Genomic DNA, 19,109 nt, shown 5'->3' on the forward strand with positions numbered 1-19,109 from the left:
CTTTTGAAAGGTTCTGCAAACCTTGTCATATGTATTATTTTACAAAATCTACTTTAAGATCCTTCTGTTATCTGTTATTGTGCTATATTAATATTCGATGTTTTAAGAGACGACTATATATATATATTTAAATTATATTTTATTACTTTACTCTCTCTCTCTCTTGACATAATAAATTCCGCGGTAACAGTTGTTACTGCATGTGGAAGGCGTTTTCTATCTTAAGAGGCTTCAGGCTAAGCTATGTTAAGAATTTTGTTGCAATACCGACGTACTTTGCTACACTGGCGAAGGAGGTTATTTCCGTTTACTGATATTTGCTCCGTTGCTATAGATATTGAAGAAAAGATCATGATTCGAAAAAAGAATCGATGATGCTATTATAATCTGTGTTGATTAATTTGATTTGATTTCTTATTTCACTTGACATATTTTCAAAACTTTGTTTTATATAAATTAGTTTTATAAAAATATTAATCTCTAAAAAATACCATTTCTGACACTCCAATATTAACTTTACGAAAAGTAAACTTGAAAAAGAAGACAAAGAATTTTTTTAATAATATTTATTTGATTCACTACGTTTGATTGATTTATAATAAATAAGCTTCAAAATGTTAATATAGTTCAAGAGATATTCTTAAAACGAACACATCGATGCGGTGTAATTGAGATTTGCGTTGTGTTTTTTTAATACTTATATCAAATATACTTTTTTTTAAACATATTACATGTTTCATTAAAAATTGTATAAATATTTATTTTTTTTTTATTTCAATACTCTTATAAAATCGCAACCTTAGTTGTAAGAAAAGCTTCTTAATTTTTAGTGTATTTTAGACTACAAAGCAACATTCAAAGCGTTTAACGTACACATAATAGATAATAAATATTAAAGAAAAATAAAACACATTTTCGAATATTTTAATAATAAAGTAAATAAAAATTTGTATTTTAAATAAAAATTTTGGTTTTCCTACTCAATTTGGAGTTACATTTGTAAAACAAATATGCTTAAAAAATTCTTAAACAATTATTTAAAGAAAAAAAACTAAAATGATGATCAAAGTTACAGTAAAAGTTAAAACGAATTTAAATATTAATTTTTATTTTAAAATAGAAATATATAAGCTTTTTGATATTTTTTAACTTATAAGAATTTAATTAAATTTAAGGGTTATAATTTTAGATAGAAATTTTATTTATTTTAAGTGTTGCAGTTGCGGTTCTTGCAGTTTAGTTTATTGTCTATTTGTGTGTAATTGGAATCATTGTTTCACCCGCAGTTAGTGCTGGTAATGGAGCATCCACAGTCAATACACCGTCCTTGCTTAATGATGAACGAATAGATTCGGGATTTACTCCTTTGGGCAATAAGAACTCACGATTATATTCCCTGTAAACACTCTTTGTGTCCGATTTTTCTTCATGTTTTGCATGCACCTTAAAATAAAAATAGATTAAAGATATATATTTTTAATGAATTTATATAAAATTTTAGATTATTAATTTATCTCCATATTTTTCTTTGTGCTCAAAACTCTAGTATATAACCATATCATAGTCACAAAACCGTGTCATCAATATATTGTTTGATGACAATATCTGGACCAGTGGTGGCTAGCCACTGGAAATTAGCACCGTAAATATACTTAGCCCGACCACTCTCTAAAAATTAATTGCATATCTTATTTATTCAAGCATTTTAGAATAGTTAAGGTAAAATTAATAAACCTAAACATACTGGTGAAACAATACTTATACTACTAGGTATAAAAAAAGATATAATACCCAAAATAGACTGATTCTCCACAGAGTTGAAGATTTGTAAAGTAAGCAAGTAATGGCTTATTTGATTGTTGATTTACGAGCGGTGTTATAACTGGGTCACTGAGATATTTACTAGATTACTGGAGAAAACACATACGTATTCCGACTGATTCTTACAATAGTCGGGATTTGCTAAATTACCGGCTCTGGTTGGATTTCTATCTTTCTATCCATTTATATAAAAATGCAATATTTTATAAATGATGTATTTTTTTTCTTTAAATACATAATTAACTTTATTCACCTGTGTGGAGGAAACAGTGTAACAAAATTATTTATTATAGTTTTTAAAATACGTCAGAGACATAAAATATAATTATATTGTATACATATATATACAATATCTCATACATTTATTCATGTGTTCTCGAAGAAAAATTTTCATCTGCTGACACAAAAAACAAAAAATTTGTTGGCAATTGTACAAAAAGTTTCTGTTAATATTTTTCTATTTTCCAATTTGTAATGAATTTTTGCGAAGAAATTATGTACGTAAAAATAAACAATTTCACATCCATATGCCATAGATACAAACTCAAAGTAGAAATTTCATTAATATACTATATAAATCAATTTGCAAGCGCTGCCAAATAATATCAGCAAATTCAGAGATCTCATCGAAAAAATATTTTTTTGTTTAGTTTTCTCAAAGTAGAGTTGAGTCATTTCTAAAATAAATAGAAGAAAATACCAGAACCGAAATGGATTATCTTCAGTCTTACGAACGAACAAGGCATCATTAATATTCGCTAAATTATAGCAATGTATGTGATAATATCTACTCTTCTACAGAATATCTACAGAATGTTGATGTATATATGATAACTTTTGGAATGTTTGGATAATCTATAAGATACAACTGTCACTGTTAACTTAAGTGGAAGATTACTTTACATTTAAAATTCATATTCCGCAACTGAAACAACAGTTCTCTATAAACTGAGTAAATTTTTTTTAATGTTTGTATGGAGATTACTTACCAATAATTTTTGATCAACAGTTTTCACAACAATTTCTTCGGGGGCGTATTGGCTGACATCGAAACGTAACTTTAATACTTTGTTGTCTCCATCCTCCTACAAAAACAATAAATGCGATAAATATATATAAGTAATAAAGAAACATATTGTATTTTCATATATGTAAATGACTAATTTTTTTAATTTAAATTTTTTATGCAAATGTCTAGTTAAGGATCTTCTACAATAATCTATTTTACGTCATAAGCAAACTTTTGATGGGTGATTTAATTGAAAGATATTTAAACGTGAGTTTAAAAGAATAATTGCTCGGAATGTTGATGACTTAACTTGAACGACAATGAATGACACAATTGTGTCTTTGCTATTATTTAAAACTATTATCAACTATTTTGTAAAGAGTAGTGATGGTTAGTTTTGTTGTAGTCCAGATAGTTGACACTTGACCCTTCAAAGTTACAATGGAATGTGAGAAAAGAATAGAAGTAAGAAGAAGGGTTCTGTGAGATGGAAAAAGAATGAGTACGGGGCAGGGAGCTAATTAAAACTAGTCTTAGTCAAGGGTTAGGAGGCATATGAATCAATGGAACAGATTCATAAATCAGTAGGGCTAAAATTTGTATATGCATTTGGACATAAAAAAAGATAAGCGATGTGATGTGAAGTAGACCTGCCGTTAAGGTATACATTGGAAAATTAATGTATGTGGCTATACCCTGAGATTACGTTTGTTAGGACAATTTTTGCAGCACGAGCAGGTCATCTTACAAGCATAGTTATTTCACCCGGGGGCCTATTAAGAAGTTTACTGTAATGAAAACAAAGAGCAAATACTCTTCTCATTGGCAGTCCAATAAGCTCTTCTTTAAAACTTCAGATCCGGTCACTTTTGAAACCCTTTTATAGCTAAGCTTACTTGTGATCCTTCTTTACAGTGATTCATGATAATCTAGCTTACTTTAATTCTACTTACCTGAATTAGAGGCGAGCTTATATCCGCAGCGTAATTTTGTTTAGGACGAGCAGAGGCCAAAGCTGAAGAATTTGTTGATGCGCTATTCAAATGAAACAATAGATTAAAATTAAAAAATAATTCAATAAACATATACAAAAAATAAATAATAAAATATATTAAATCATCGCTGTGAGATGAAAAACATAGAAATTGAAAACGTTTACAACAAATTTGTCTAGATCATAGCAGTAAATTAAAATAAATTAAGAATTAAATAGGAATTAGTATAATGTGTACCTGGTGGTTGTGGTTTGAGAAGTTTGAGTCTTAGAATGTGTTTGAAAGAAATTAGTAATGGAATACATCTTCTTATTTTAAAATTATGTTATGTATAATGTATATTAACTGCTTTGATGTTTTGTTATAAACGTAATAGGAATAAGAAAAACCGAACGAATAATACTGGCCGCTTTTAAAAGTAAGACTGAGCCTTACTGACAAGGTACACCACTATTTATAGCTAGTTTTCCAAAAAGAAACTTAAATAATTATAGTTCCAGACACAATTGTCTTTCAGTGCAGCTGTTTAGAATTGAGCCAACCCTTGAACTCCAACATCCGTTTTCGAAATATTTACATATTGGAGCATTTTGTGGTTTAAAAATAGTTTTTGAAATGAATAAAAACGCAGATAATAGTCGCAGCTCTGCAGAAAAGATAAATTGAAGAAGTACGAAGAACATGATGCTAAATTTAGGTTTTAAAATTTGGGATCAAGAGGCAGCTGCGCTTATGTCTATCAACGCTAAATTTAGAAATTTATGTCGAATGTAAGCATCTCACATACTCTCACATAAAAATAGAAGAAAGCAATTATTTAAACAATCTTCTGGTTTGTTTGCACTACGCTAAGAAAAACATTTAATATATATATACCTATATATATTCGATGTATCTTTTTTTTACGCTTCGTTTATAGCAAAACAATTGTCATTTCTACAAATAAACCTTTTAGAAAATATGAATATGTAAATAATTGAATTCATTTTGATTTTAATTTTAAAAAATAATTAAAATCTAGTCTTCATTTATTTTAAAGAAAATTATTTGTTAGGTGGACTAGAGAAAATAATATTTAATAAAGGTAACATATTATTGCAATTGAGAACAACTTGCAATATACTTATAGACTTATTTTAAAAATAAATTGAATTTGAAAATATAATAAGAAATTCTTAACAACATCAAATTGAGTACTTGTATTAGATATGAAAAGTATCCACTTTTAGGTTATACCGGCGATCTCTAGTGGATCCATTTACGCCTATTGGCCCATTGTGTTATACACTTTTTGTTTTATTGAAATAGAATTCGAAACTTTATTAATAAGTTCACAATTTGTTCTAAAAATAAAAAAAAATTCCATATAAACCTCACAATAACTGAACTGCTAATTAACTGCTTTAAAAAATGGTAGAAAAAAAATTAAATACGGTAAAGTGCCGGCTAACAACACCAAAAAATCTGAAGAATGATTTTACCAAATTATTTTTAGAAAAGTTTTTTTTTTACAAACTCCTTTCATATTAAATAATATTTTAAAAATTATCATCGAGATGAAAATTTGAAAAAGTGCTAGCTAGCAGCAATAAAAATACGGAATATATATAACATTAGGGTGCCATTAATTTTCGAAAGTCGGAAAATTGCCCGCGGCACCAGATCGGTTCATTTTACTAAAAAAATAATCTGTGTAAAATTTTAGTTCAATTGGATAAGTGGAAATGGTGCCCCAAGAGCCTCAAAGATTGAAAAATAACGATTTTTTCCATAAAATTCATCTTTGATTGCTTATATCTCCGACATATTTAATTTTACATAAAAACTGACTGACAGATGCTAAAATATTAAGCTAAAATCTTCGGTAGACTGAAAAATATACTTAAAGAGGTCATATACATAACTTTATTTTTATTACTATTTTACTCTCAGTTCTATACATTTTTTTTCTATTAAATATGAGTTTTTTATGATATAACCATTTGTTAGTTGAAACAGAACTACACAATAATTAATTGAATGTGCCTTTACCAAAGTTTTTATAAATCTGTAATTATGATAAATACGTCTAAAATGGTTTTTTATATAAGAAAATAAAATTAAAAATAAATTAACTGCACAAATTCTCTTCAATTGTGCTAAAACCAAAATATTTTAAAAATAATTAAATGCAAAAAAATGTTTTTGTAGTCTTCAGTACTGCCGTTAAACCATGCCTATCAGCTATGGGGGCGTATGAGCAACAATTTACGGTTTGTCTTAAGCTAAATGTGCCATAAAATAAAATAAATTCTCAATTTTGAAACTTTTTACATAAATAAAAATGTATAAAATTTATTTGTGAGTTTTAAAATGAAACGAAATGTCATTTGGCAAAGTAGTTGTTATTGTGCAAGGATGGACAAAATGGTTAGGAATGCCATGCGACAGGGTATTAGGTTCCCAGTGGAATGCAGTACTATAACCTCAACTCCACCTCAACAGCAAAAATTTGATCTTGCAAATGAGGTCAAATATATATTATATATAGCTATTCCTAATATCATAAAGAAGACCGAAGCTTTCGCCGCAGTGTTTTATTCTTGGCCCAAATCAGAGTTGAACTGGGAAAAAGAATGTGACTAATAATAGAAAGTATGAAATAGATTATATACTTTCATACACTTAATGGGTTTTTTCTCAAAAACTGCGCGTGTTTTAAGAGGATCTAAAAAAGAAAGATATATGTAAATAACTATAGAAATATTTTTTTGACACATTTCATAATTGCTTATTGAAACAAATGAAAAAACAATAAATATATACGCAAGTACACTGCACATGTAAGTAATTGACAGCTGCCAAAATTTTAAAACTAAATTTTTTTTTTATAATAGAATAGAAAAGAGATAGTATTATTAGCAAATAAAAAAAAAGAAAGAAAGATCTAATCATTTAAAAAATACGTGTATATTTTTAAGTGTGGTAAACTCAGTGTTCAATAGTTGAGTGCTTTTCATAAAAAATGCTAATGATATATTAAATATTTTATGAAATATTTATTAATTTTGTGTATTTAGTCACATATATTGTCGAGGCATGCAACACAACATCTTGACTATAAGAGCATAGGATTTTAGTACCTGCTGCTGGTTGTTGTTGTAGTCTTTTTAGTAGAGCTATTTTAGAAATCAATCAAACCAAAGAAGAAACCAATGTTACCAAAAAAAAAGCATTAACAAAATTATTAAAAAATTTTATTTTAATTTATTAGTTTAATTTTTTTTGTTTATTTTTTTTTTTTTTTGCAGATCCGTTAAAAAAGTAGCATGGAAATAAGAAGAAAGAGCATTAATTTAATAATTTTGTATTTTTCATTTATAGTATTATTATACAGAAATATATAAAACATTATACTAACATTTTTATACTTTTTATAATTTTTTTTTTTGATTTTCATAATATAATCATTCACTTATATCAAAATTAATATTAATTTATTGCATATGTTATACATATATTGTATATTTATGTTTCAATTAATATAGTGACAATAATTTTGTTTTATTTGTTATATATTTATGTATAAAATACAGTAATATAAAAAACTTATATATAAAAAGGATGCCGACATAAAAAAACGCATTCTAGTTAGGACAGACTTCCTACTTTACAGTTTTAAAAACCACGTTAAGATCAGAAAAGTCATTTACAAATAAGTAATTTGAAGCATTTCATATTTTTTATACAGGATGGGGGTGATACCCCCTTTTAATATTTACTAGCATGATACAGTTGGTCAAATAAAAGTCTAGCAAAGACACACTTTAATCTTAAGTGTCAGTTCGCAGTTAAAGGTTTCTATTCTAATATTTTTTTTTGACTTTATTCTAGAACTCAAATCCCTACATTCTACACACGAGCCAAGCCTATTTAATTGGAACATTTGGTCAAATAAAACTCTAGCAAACACCACAGAGTACCTCTTGTATACACTATAATCTTTAATGCCAGTTGGCAGTTAAAGGTTTCTTTGCTAATAATTTTTTTTTGACTTTATTCTAGAACTCAAATTCCTACATTCTATACACGAACCAAGCCTATTTAATAATTTCCGTGAATGAGTACAGATCAAAACTTAAGTACAACCTTACGTTTAAGTTGTAGTTAATCTAGTATTATGATTGGATTTTTATAATAAATGATATTATAACATATGTATACCTATGTATGTACGTAATACAACTACGTATGGAAACAATCTTAGGAGATTTTTGCCAAATTTTTTGTTGTATTTCACATGTCATATTTTCGCAAATTCTGTTAATCGTCCTAAATATATTTTAAATTTTTACGAGAAATTAACGGTTCAAAAAAAAAAAACTATAAAGAAACGGAATGTATTCGACAAGTTAATAACAAGCCATAAAAAATTGAATGACACAAATAAGAAGAAAAAATAAGAATGTCTGAAATACAAAATTGTGATATTTAGCAATTTTAGTTGAAATAATTTTTACTGAATTTTAAATGAATTTAGTCATAGCGAGCTTATATATATCTCAATATATACCTTAAGGTAACTTTACAATAAAAAAATATGTTAGCAACCAAAAATACACAAATGCGTGTATACAGAATTATAACAGCAAGAAACAATTAAGCAAACAGAATAAAGCGGAAGACATAGCCGATTTAACATAACAGATTGTATATTAAACAAAATATGGAAATATTTTATTCTAGCTTTTTCAATAAACTTGTATTTTGTAATACAAAGAATATTTGGTACAGGTATTGTTTATATTTATAAACATGTTACAAACATAATTAGAAACTAATGTGAACTGAATTAACCAGCAAATATGGTTAAATTATTAAGTTTCTCAATAAATGCATGCAAATAGCTGACAAAAAAAAACTAACCGACAATTAGGTACAAAGATAACTACATGGAGTTAGTTTGAAGCGGTGACCTTGTGCCCAAAGCCCACTTGAGCTCAAATAATGGCCTGTTGTGACTCCATGGAATGGAAGGGTAACATTAATTAGTTGACTGAATCTAATTTCGTATATAAATACGTGGAAGGAAGTGAATATCTCATAACTATTACGATGCTGCTATCAATGTTACTACTTGTCTTAATGCCAACTTAGAGATATACATACATATATACTGAGAAATTAATAAATTGGGAGTTAAATTGGGAGTAGTAGGTATATATTTATTATTGGCTCTAACTAAATGCCATGATATTAAATGTGTTATAGTGTCTTTATATTTGACAATATTGGACATTATCTGCAAAAGTCATGAAATGTGAACGACCAAGCCAAGAGATGCGTGGAATACTATAGCACAATATGACTGTGAAACCGGCTAGGCTATTTGTTAGAAGTATACTGGTGTCAACATAATCTGAGGTTGGTGAATATAGTGGCGAGATTCTATTTCAATAAATTTCTTGAAATATACTTTATTTGCGTCACATTATCTTGTGTGCCATGCTAAACTGCACCAACCGCAAATGCATTACTTGCCTCTATGTAAACTTTAACTGCTGTTAACGTATTTTTATGTGCATGACTGACCTTTATTGAATAACAGAGAATATTTTTTATACGTAGTTAATGTGTTTTTTGTTTGAGCACTTTGTGTCTGTGTGTGTGTGTGTAGCAATTCGGTATTTGCGCTTGTACACATAAATAAATATATATTATTCCCTTTCTTTAAGTTTGGCTCGCTCTCTCTCGTACGGTACTCTTCATGATTTCCTCACATTACAGCGTGAAATGCTGTTGCTGTTTTTTGGGTTTTGTCTCTCTTCGATGATGTCATCGCGCTTTGGTTAAAAATATCAACAGAATTTCACTACTTGTTTATCTGTATTAAGCATATTTATGTAAGTAAGTATGTGATGCGACATATACACTACAGTGCTATATTGTAAACTTGCTTATAAGCACTGGAAGGCTGGCTATGTTATTAATATTTGCCGAAGATATGTTGGCAGTAAATGACAGAATGAAGAATAACAGTGTTTGTTTATAAATATGTTATCTCACTTAACGGTTACAATTATAAATATTTCTGATCTTTTTTCATTCTATAGTTCACTGAAAATTGCGTCACAATTTTTGTGATTATTGATTATTAAACTTTTATTGGATTTTGTTTACTTAAGCCATTACAAAACTTCGAAGTTATCTATTTTAATTGAGGAAATAGAATATAAGAAGTTGATGAGATCACATGCGCAGTAAACCATCGAATATGAAAAATCTTTTTCCATTTCGACAGATTTTATCTTAAGCCAAAATATGTATATAAATCGACCTAAAATAACAACTTAAATATACTATTAATTAAAGCAGTCAAAGGCTGAATTTAAGCAAATAATCTTTTATTATTTTTTGTTTATTATTAATAATAAAGCAAAACTTTTTTTTTCTACTTTTTTGGTGTTAATAGTAAAAATGCTTCAGTGAGATATTAAATTCTATATCTGGTATAAAAATATTCTTTGATATCGCAGAGTTTATAATTCTAGCCGTAATCATTACTGTTGGGATTTATGTAGAATACATAAGCCGTGTGCGAGTTCGAGTAAATTGAGGTAAAGTAAATTAAAATTTCTTAGGGATTTTTTGCACTGCATTTATGTAAATATATATTTATTTATTTATTGCAATTATTTATTATATTTGGTTAAAAGTTTACAAATCTATTTATTTATTTATTAAATTTACCCTACTCGAAATTCTGGTAAATACTAACATTCGCTGCCATACCGACAAAATTTACTATTTCCCTCAATTTACCATTAATTTACTCAAACTCGCACACGGCCATAATAATCATTTACTTAAAAAAGGTATTATTTTCCAATGCAAGGACGTTCAGTTATATTATATATATGGCGGTATAAGACCTCATGACGCCCAGGGACGAATAAAAATCGAATCTATAACGTTATAATTGCTTTTCCTAAGCTATAATATACATATATATACATACATACTTTTCTAAGTGTATTAACACTTTTTTAAGCATTTATATATACAATTGGGACAATTTTAAGTTGTTCTGTTGGGAAAAGTTTTAATCTGTATCATACCGACGAAATATTTATGGGTGATTAGCTTAAAAAAAACTATTAAACTATTAACTATTAGAACCATTAAAGCAAACATGTAAAATGTTTTTTATATTCAATTAAAAAATTTTTAATTTTTAAATAAATTTTTAAATCTTTTTAAAATCATATTAAATATTTTCTAGTGTTGTATTGAATTTTAATTAAATATTTACTCATTGAAAGAAATAGCGCATGTTCGATTTTTATAGTTTTCACTGACTTTTTTAAAAATTAATTATTTCAATGATCTCATCCGGAGGTTTAAAAAGTAATTTTACTTTTTTATTCAATAGAAATTCAAACTGTTTGGGTAATAGAAAAAATCAATACAAATTAAATGAACAAATATTTAGAATCAGTATATGTTATACATACATATTTATGTATGTACTTATTTTTGATTTACTTATGATTGTTCGTTAGATAATAAATAACAGATTTAGAATAGAACTTTAAAGGTAAAAATATAGAGTAGCTAAAATGAAGAGAAAATACCATGGTAGTTTTAAAGAAAATTAATTTTTTCCAACTACATATATATTATTTTATATCTTTATCTTTTGCTCTAAATCGGAGATTATATAAATTATATACAATTCATCTATTTAGACATATTAATTCTTATTGTTAATTATTATTATTATTATTTAATATTTATTTATTTATTATTATTACAAGATTATTTATAATTTAATTAATATAAATATATTTTATTTAAATCCCTGTCTTTCGCTCTGAATTGGAGATAATAGACTTCACATACAATTCATCTATGGTTGTAGTCATATCAATTTTGTCTTAGATAATTGACAATATATGACAAGCGTTTTGCATTTAGCGTACATTTAAAAAATTAATTTAATCGAATTTTTTTTAAATAACACAACTAAACACCCACATTATTGTTGCTTACTCATAAATTATTCATATATTTATTTTCAATTCATTATTAAATTAGATTTAATGATCATCATAAAGCGATATATGAAAAAGGAAAGCTGTGGAGGAAAGAGGCAAGAGTATTGGCAACCATGACTACAACAGCTCTTAATTAAAATGACTTTAATGAAATGTAATACTTAAGCCACATATGTAAACGTTGTGATTGCCATTTTTGGTATTGTTAATGGCCGAACACAAACCACGAATGAGAACGGCTTGAGTGAGAAGTTAATTTGCATGTCGGCATTATTAACGACTGTTTAGTGTAAACAGTGTTTAAAGTAAATAATTGCACATGCTTTTTTAAATATTATTTCAATTGTCACACATGCCAATGCATTGAACTTGAGCTTAATTATCAATTGCCACTTAACGAGCATGTACGAGCTGAGCAGCAGTTAACAGACGCCTTGGCTCGTGAGCTATCAGCAATTTTACAGTTTTTTTTCATTTTTTTTCCAGTGTACAGTGCGAGTGTGGGAGCAGGAGAACTTTTATGGCGTTAAACATATCTGAAGCTAAGATTAGCGCTGACGAAATAGCTATTTTTGAATTTTATTACATATTTCAGTACGAGCTGTGGTTGAGTGCAAGTACTCAACTCAAGTCTTGCTACGACGAGTATCAATATTATTTCCTAAATACAAAGCAAACTGACAAATTCGTTTAAAGGTTTTTATTTTATTTAAGTTTTTAGTAGTAGCATAAGTAAATAACAGCGTCCTAATGGGAATGAGATGTCCACCTCCTTCCATCCATTTATACGAGAATATGTGAAATTAACCAATTAATATTAATATTCCACTTGATTTGTATTATACAGATTTAAAAACAATATCTTCAATTCTTCATCTGAAAACACGAGTGAAGACTCTAGAATGTGGACTCGTCTGCTCTTCACCCATGTATTGGATAGTTTGCCAATGGTAAGCAATTGCAGTCATTTATCTATAAATGGAATTTCTGACGTATTTCTATTAAAATGCAAATTATTTTAGAGACAAGGAAGTAAGTTGCATTTAAGTTAAAAAATGTAATAACAGTGAATAATACATTTTTCTTATTCAGAAAGAAATGAAAACATAATTTATACAAAACTGACTACAAAATATGCAAATTCAGTGAATGACTTTTTTAAGTAATCACACATTTATGTTAACTAATACAGAAAATAGTATAGAGCTATGCATAAATTTTTGCATTATCAAGAGAATAAATCATCTTTCAGATTTTTTTGGCTTTACACAGATGAACACTAATTTCTAGAAATTCTAGATTTCAAATTCATAGAAAATACATAAGTAGTTTATTATAATTAAATGTCCATTTTTGTATATGCACGGATAAGACAAATGTTCTGTGAGTCACTCAAAACTGAAGTTAATACTTCGTCATCGATATATGTATAATAAGACATATTGTGTCATAGGTCAAATGAGCCAAGTCCTGCTTATTCATTATTAACGCTGAATCAAGTTATTTGTTTGGAGTAGTTTCCATAAAACATCCCCGAAATATTCCGCATACCGTGAACTACAATGTGTTTCCGTATCGATTTTAGAAGTATGCAACACAAGCTTTCTCACTAATGAAAAGGATATTTTTACGAGAATGCAAATAATCGTAAAAATTGGGGTCAAGTCAATTTTCTAAAGCATTTATAAGAAAGTTGGCAAAACTGAATATTTTATGAATAGCTAAGAAAAATAAAGCTTGTTTCTTAACAATACAGTGTCTGGCATATCTAGAGAAGTTTTGCATGACATTGGAATGAAATGTTTATTTATGAGTCGTGTTCCAGTTCCTGTGAAAAACTTCTACGTAAACATGCAATCCATGCAAAATGGCATAAATTTTATATATAAAAGTTTACACTAGATACAATCGACTTTTTAGGAAATTTATAGTGTGTTCCACATACATTTCAGTCACTTACGTGCAGTTATTTAGGGTGGTAGGTATATAGGTAATACAGGATTAAGTCTAACAAAAAAAAAACACTAGACAACCTTATGATTTACACTTATTCTTAGGAAACCACTTGTTCCTATAAAAATAAATAGTTTTTGCATGTGTTATTAATTTACAAACTTTTCTGTAAGAGGTTTTTTTAACATATACCGTTTTACTACAATATCCATATTCAATGGATACTGAATGTTCACATAATCATAGTACTATTGAATACTTTACAAGAACTCAAGTTGTTGATTAAGATTTCTTAAAGAAGATAACTGTGGTAATCCCTCAAAATTTCTTGTTCTGGACTCTATAAGAAAAAGATGCAGTCGCACAATTTGAGCGCCTTTCTTCTACTCTACATTAACATTAGGTCTGTTCCACGAGCTACTCATAGTAAAACTCAACTAAAATTTGTAGGAAAATACACGAAAACTTGCTGGTGGAACGCACTTGTGTAGACACAGTGTTACTCAAAGTTAGTATGGGTAGCTCGTGAAACGGACCTAATATAATACTTCACAAAATTATAAAATACTATGTTCTCACCCTTTATCAAAGATACTTATATAATCATTTAAAGGCACTCTAGTACACTGTAACTTTTAAGATATTCTTAAAGAAGGTCTTCTACACAACCATGGACAATTCAAAGCTATTGATAAACCTAACAATATCTTTACGTGAAAGATTATGGATCTTATTCGGTTAATTACTAAACATATACACATATTGATATGTGAGATCACCTTGATTTTTCATATCTTGGCATTAACTTATTGGATCAGGTTACGAGAAAAAATCTGCAAAAAGTCTATTAATACCAAGTAAGTGTATTGCAAGTAAATGAAAATATTTTTAATATAAAAATTGAAGAAAAAAACAATTTCAATGTGTAGTGTTTATATGCAATATTTGTACAAATCTACACTTATTAATTATAAATACATTCACTTTTGCGTTGAATGTATATTTTCGCCTACACGAGGTCATTTCAGCCATCTTCACTCAAAAATTCTTAATGTAAACAACAAATTTCGTTAATCGCTGTGCTATTTACGATAATTTATTTTTTTTTTCACTAAGAAACTAAATTAAATAAAATTCATATGTATAGAGTTTTTGTTTATTCTAGCATTTATGTTTGGCATATGCCATTCATCTTAATATAGCTCACACATTTGGAGTCAAACGTGAACCAATATTGGTGCTTGCTAGTGAATTTTTAGAATCATAAGATGCAACTGAGCACTAACTAATTCCATCTGACACAGATCATTTGAAAAATCTTATTTTGAATTTATAGTATTTTTTCAACATTAGGAGATATTCTCCTAAAGAGAAAGTTCTTTAAATGTTTTTTGCGATTGAGATAACAAACTTATAATAGTACAAACTTTAATCTATTATAACGTCAAAGCTATTTATTTTACAAAAAAAGTTTACTCTATTTTATCAGAGTAATAATTAATTATTGTCACTAGTATCAAGATAAGGGAGTAGATAAATTTTCTTAAAAATTATTAAAAAAATATATTTTATTCAGGTTAGATTTCAAATGACCTTTAAATCAACTATTAAAAAAATATAATGTACCATCCATTCCAGAATTGGAACACATAATCTTCGCCTTTTAAATTAAAAACTAATTAATTTTTCATTTGCTGCTTTCATTCAGATTCCTAACAAACGCTTAGAATTCACTTTTAGGCGCAAGCATTCAATCTACACTCTTTTTTTTCTGACAACAAATCGCTTTTAGATTCAAGCATTCACTCACTCGTAATTCATTCGTTTTCTTTTTCTTCAACAACGACTTTTCAGTGTACGTGTAATTTATTTTGGGAGTGCTTGGATTGTTTGTTTAAAAATTATTTAAAATTTTAGTAACCTTCATATCAAGAATGCTTTAGCGAAACAATTAAAGATCTAAAATTTTACCTTAGAATAATCATTGGTTCGAACAATAGTTTGAATGCTTTATAAAGTTTCAACATATTTTATCTGGACTAATTACTAGAGTAGAAGGGCTTTAAGATAATACTTAAAGATATCTCAATATAGTGAAGATGTATTATCGCTTTGTATTGTTGTATGTATTATATACAATATTATTTCTCTGCTTTTGTAAACATTTCAGCTTTCAGCTCTCGCTTACGAATTATACAGGTAAACAAATTCTTCTAGTCATCTAAAACGTTTTCTATTCTTGAATTGGCGCCATTTAAGGGGAACAAAAGACTGATATGCCAGGTTGGTAAGATTTGTTATCAGACTTGATAAGAAACTTTATCAGGTAGAAATTCAAAAATGTGACAAAAATTTAGTCAAATTGATATACTCATTTAAAATTTGCGTTATTAGGTGATTTAAATGACAAATTAAAAATTTAAGATTATGGGGTATATGCTTATGCAAAATGGATCTCTTATGCCGCAGGATATCATAGTTGATCCCACTGACGACTTTCCTACTGACGACTTGCTTCGATTGTTAATAATATACAATTACATTATTAATAACAATATTAATTGTTATTATTAATAACAATAGGGAAAAATATTTGTAATACATTTAATTTGGTCCACTCATCATAGATGAGAACTAAAGAGTTAAAGAGTGATATACACGATTTGTTAATTATGCGATTGATTGATCTTCTCTAAAAAGTATATGCTCTATCATTAGAATGTTTATATTTTTGTTAGTTTTTGAATTAACAAGATTCGCACAATTTTTTTATTTTATTACAAAAACTTTAGAAGTAGAAATTAAGATCCTAAATTAAAAAAAGGATTAAATATTTATACGGAGTTAACAAAATTTTTTTTAAATTTTATTCGGTAAAATTATTGAGATTAATAATATAAATAAAACTGAAGAAAGTTGATTTTCTATTTATGGTATAATTCATAAATTACTGTGGTAGTCCGTCCACAGAGAGACGAAACTTACTTAAGGTCTTAATAATAGGGAATGGTGAAAACAAATTAAACGGAAAACGTTTTTGGTTCCTTGAAATTGCCAAACAACTGCTAAATAATACTGTGTTTTTATTAAGATGTCAAGAGCATCCGGTTCTGCGTTTCGGAACCACCCACTGCCTTACAAGTGGTTACACAGAACATATGCCCGACCAATCCTATAACTTTGAACACTAAAATACCACCCATACCTAATCCACTTTTGTTCACAAACAATTCCCTCTTTCATTACACTTCCTTTACCCAACTATATCCCAATCCATGTCCTCGTATTTGTAATTTCCTTCTTATAGATCTGTACGGGTTACTACACAACCAAAGTGAGACACACCGCTCCAAACAGGGACGCAAAACAATAGGATAGACTGTGTCGGAATATCTGTAACACAGTTGTATACATGCTTTGGGTGTGAATTTAATTTCTCAATGACTTATTGTGCCGAACGTTGACTATGGTCTTGCTTGCTACAATGTTCATAAATACATAAAATTAGTGATAGGAATTTAGGAAAAACTCTATTCATCAAAATATAACCGTTATATTTATATATTGTTATATAAAATCTTTAAGAAATATGCATATCATACATATATACCCACACAACGAAATATATACATATATATATTTAGTCTTTTATGACTAATAGCAATTGAAATATGATTTTAAAGCCATGTGTAGATTAACATAAAATATATCACAAGTGCTCACGAAATTTAAAGAACATATACATATGTATACGTATATATAAAGTAAACATCAGAAATTTATTTAATGGTTGTGTTGCTATGCGCCTACCTTTGGATCATAGCTTATACCTATATCTATACCGAGTGTAGATTGTTTTAGTTTCTTTCTTATATAAAAATGATGCTTTCTATTTATAAAAGACACATGTCAAGTCAAGAGATTTGAAGAAGGCGGTTGTCTGCAGAGATAAATTCTGTGGAAATGTTTGGAAACTAAATACAAGCATGTATACGGTAAATAAAGCATGTATGCGGAGATATTCCATCTTCCATCTTTATAGTTCATATAGTTATGAGAAGAGTTTCAAGACAGACGACCTGACAAGACAGACGACCTGACAAGACAGACGACAAAAAGTACTTCAAAATCGATACGAAGGAAAAAGAGAAAATTGAAGTTTCGTAAGTTCTGGTCGCCGCTCAACTCCAGTCACTTATTTAGCATTCCAACACCTTTCGGCTTGATTTGTTTATATTTTCTTAGAAAGTAAAAGAATGTATTTTATAAAAATTAAAATTAAAGCGAAATATGATAGAAAGATAATTTTGCTTTTAATGCAAAAGCGTAGTGCGACGTGGGAGGTCGTTATTATAGAAATGCAGTCAAACGCGTCACTGGTCTTTGGGCCAAACAAATGTTATGTTCCTGATCATGAAGTCACATAATATTGACTAAATAAGTATATTATTTATTCTAATAAGAATGAATATTTTAGCAACTCCAAATAGAACTTTTAAAAGTAATATTTATGGTTTCTATGAAGTGCATAAATATTTTGTTATATCAAAGTTCACATTTAGTTTTTATGTATGAAAAAATTATTAGCAGTTTTTCGCGGTCACTAATTCAATAATTCCAGCAAGAAAAAAAACCTATTTACGCACATGTGTCATGTGGACTTGAACTTCGGGCTCTTATCACGGACCCTGCAGCGGCGATTGCATTTGTGAGCCGCGTTGACACATTTCACAATATTTTAAATTATTTTTATTAAATCCGCAGCTGGAGACAATCGTAAAAAACAATTATTAAAATTAAAAATTTTAACCGCAGTAAAGTAAATAAAATGCCACCGAGTATCTGATTTTTCAAATTTCTACCTTGATTATTTAATTAAACACTTTTTTTTATTATTCCAAAGTTTGCGTTTTAGGCCGGCATCCTTTTTTTGTTATTTCTAATATATCGCTTTTTATTTAAATAATTTTACCTGGTGGATTCAAAGAAGTTAGCTTCACGGTTCATCAATTCATGGCGAAATTTAGCCATTTCCTCTTCCATTTTACGCATTTCAGAATCGAAACGCTCCCTGATACTTGAGAATTCTGTGTCGATTACACTGAAATCGCCTAATTTAATTGGGATATTTCTTTTGTTAGATTCCATTTTGTATTTAATTGACTATTTTATTTGAATATGTCAAAAACGTTTAGAAAATTTTTCACTTTTCACAAAAACAAAGTATATTTCACTATGTTCCGGTACTCCGCAAATGTCTTATCTTTCTGACGTTTAAATTAAAAATATCTTTCG

The 19,109-nt window shown here is 28.1% G+C and overlaps 1 protein-coding gene across 2 annotated transcripts; it reads right to left on the bottom strand.

Annotated features, from left to right (window-relative positions):
• Positions 1–560: 560 nt before the first annotated feature.
• On the bottom strand, positions 561–19,109 carry LOC119671832 (heat shock protein beta-1). Of its 2 annotated transcripts, XM_038082638.1 has the most exons (5): positions 18,787–19,109; positions 6,948–6,983; positions 3,784–3,865; positions 2,811–2,906; positions 561–1,443 (listed from the first exon to the last, which is right to left on the bottom strand). In XM_038082638.1, the coding sequence occupies exons 1-5, from the start codon at positions 18,960–18,962 to the stop codon at positions 1,249–1,251; spliced, it is 585 nt and encodes a 194-aa protein (XP_037938566.1). In that variant the 5' UTR covers positions 18,963–19,109; the 3' UTR covers positions 561–1,248. The 2 variants fall into 2 exon arrangements, with proteins under 2 accessions (XP_037938566.1, XP_037938565.1); XM_038082637.1 differs by lacking the exon at positions 6,948–6,983 and having other exon boundaries at positions 18,787–19,107.

This window comes from Teleopsis dalmanni, chromosome 1, assembly GCF_002237135.1.
Source record: "Teleopsis dalmanni isolate 2A chromosome 1, ASM223713v2, whole genome shotgun sequence".
Classification (NCBI taxonomy): domain Eukaryota; kingdom Metazoa; phylum Arthropoda; class Insecta; order Diptera; family Diopsidae; genus Teleopsis; species Teleopsis dalmanni.

Bases quoted from the DNA above. Each gene is read 5' to 3' on its own strand.
- LOC119671832 (XM_038082638.1), bottom strand. From the start codon at position 18,962: ATGGAATCTAACAAAAGAAATATCCCAATTAAATTAGGCGATTTCAGT. The intron at 3,866-6,947 runs GTACTAAAATCC...TCATTTGAATAG, and splicing joins ACAACAACAACCAGCAGCAG to CGCATCAACAAATTCTTCAG. The intron at 2,907-3,783 runs GTAAGTAGAATT...TTGTTTTTGTAG, and splicing joins TAAGCTCGCCTCTAATTCAG to GAGGATGGAGACAACAAAGT.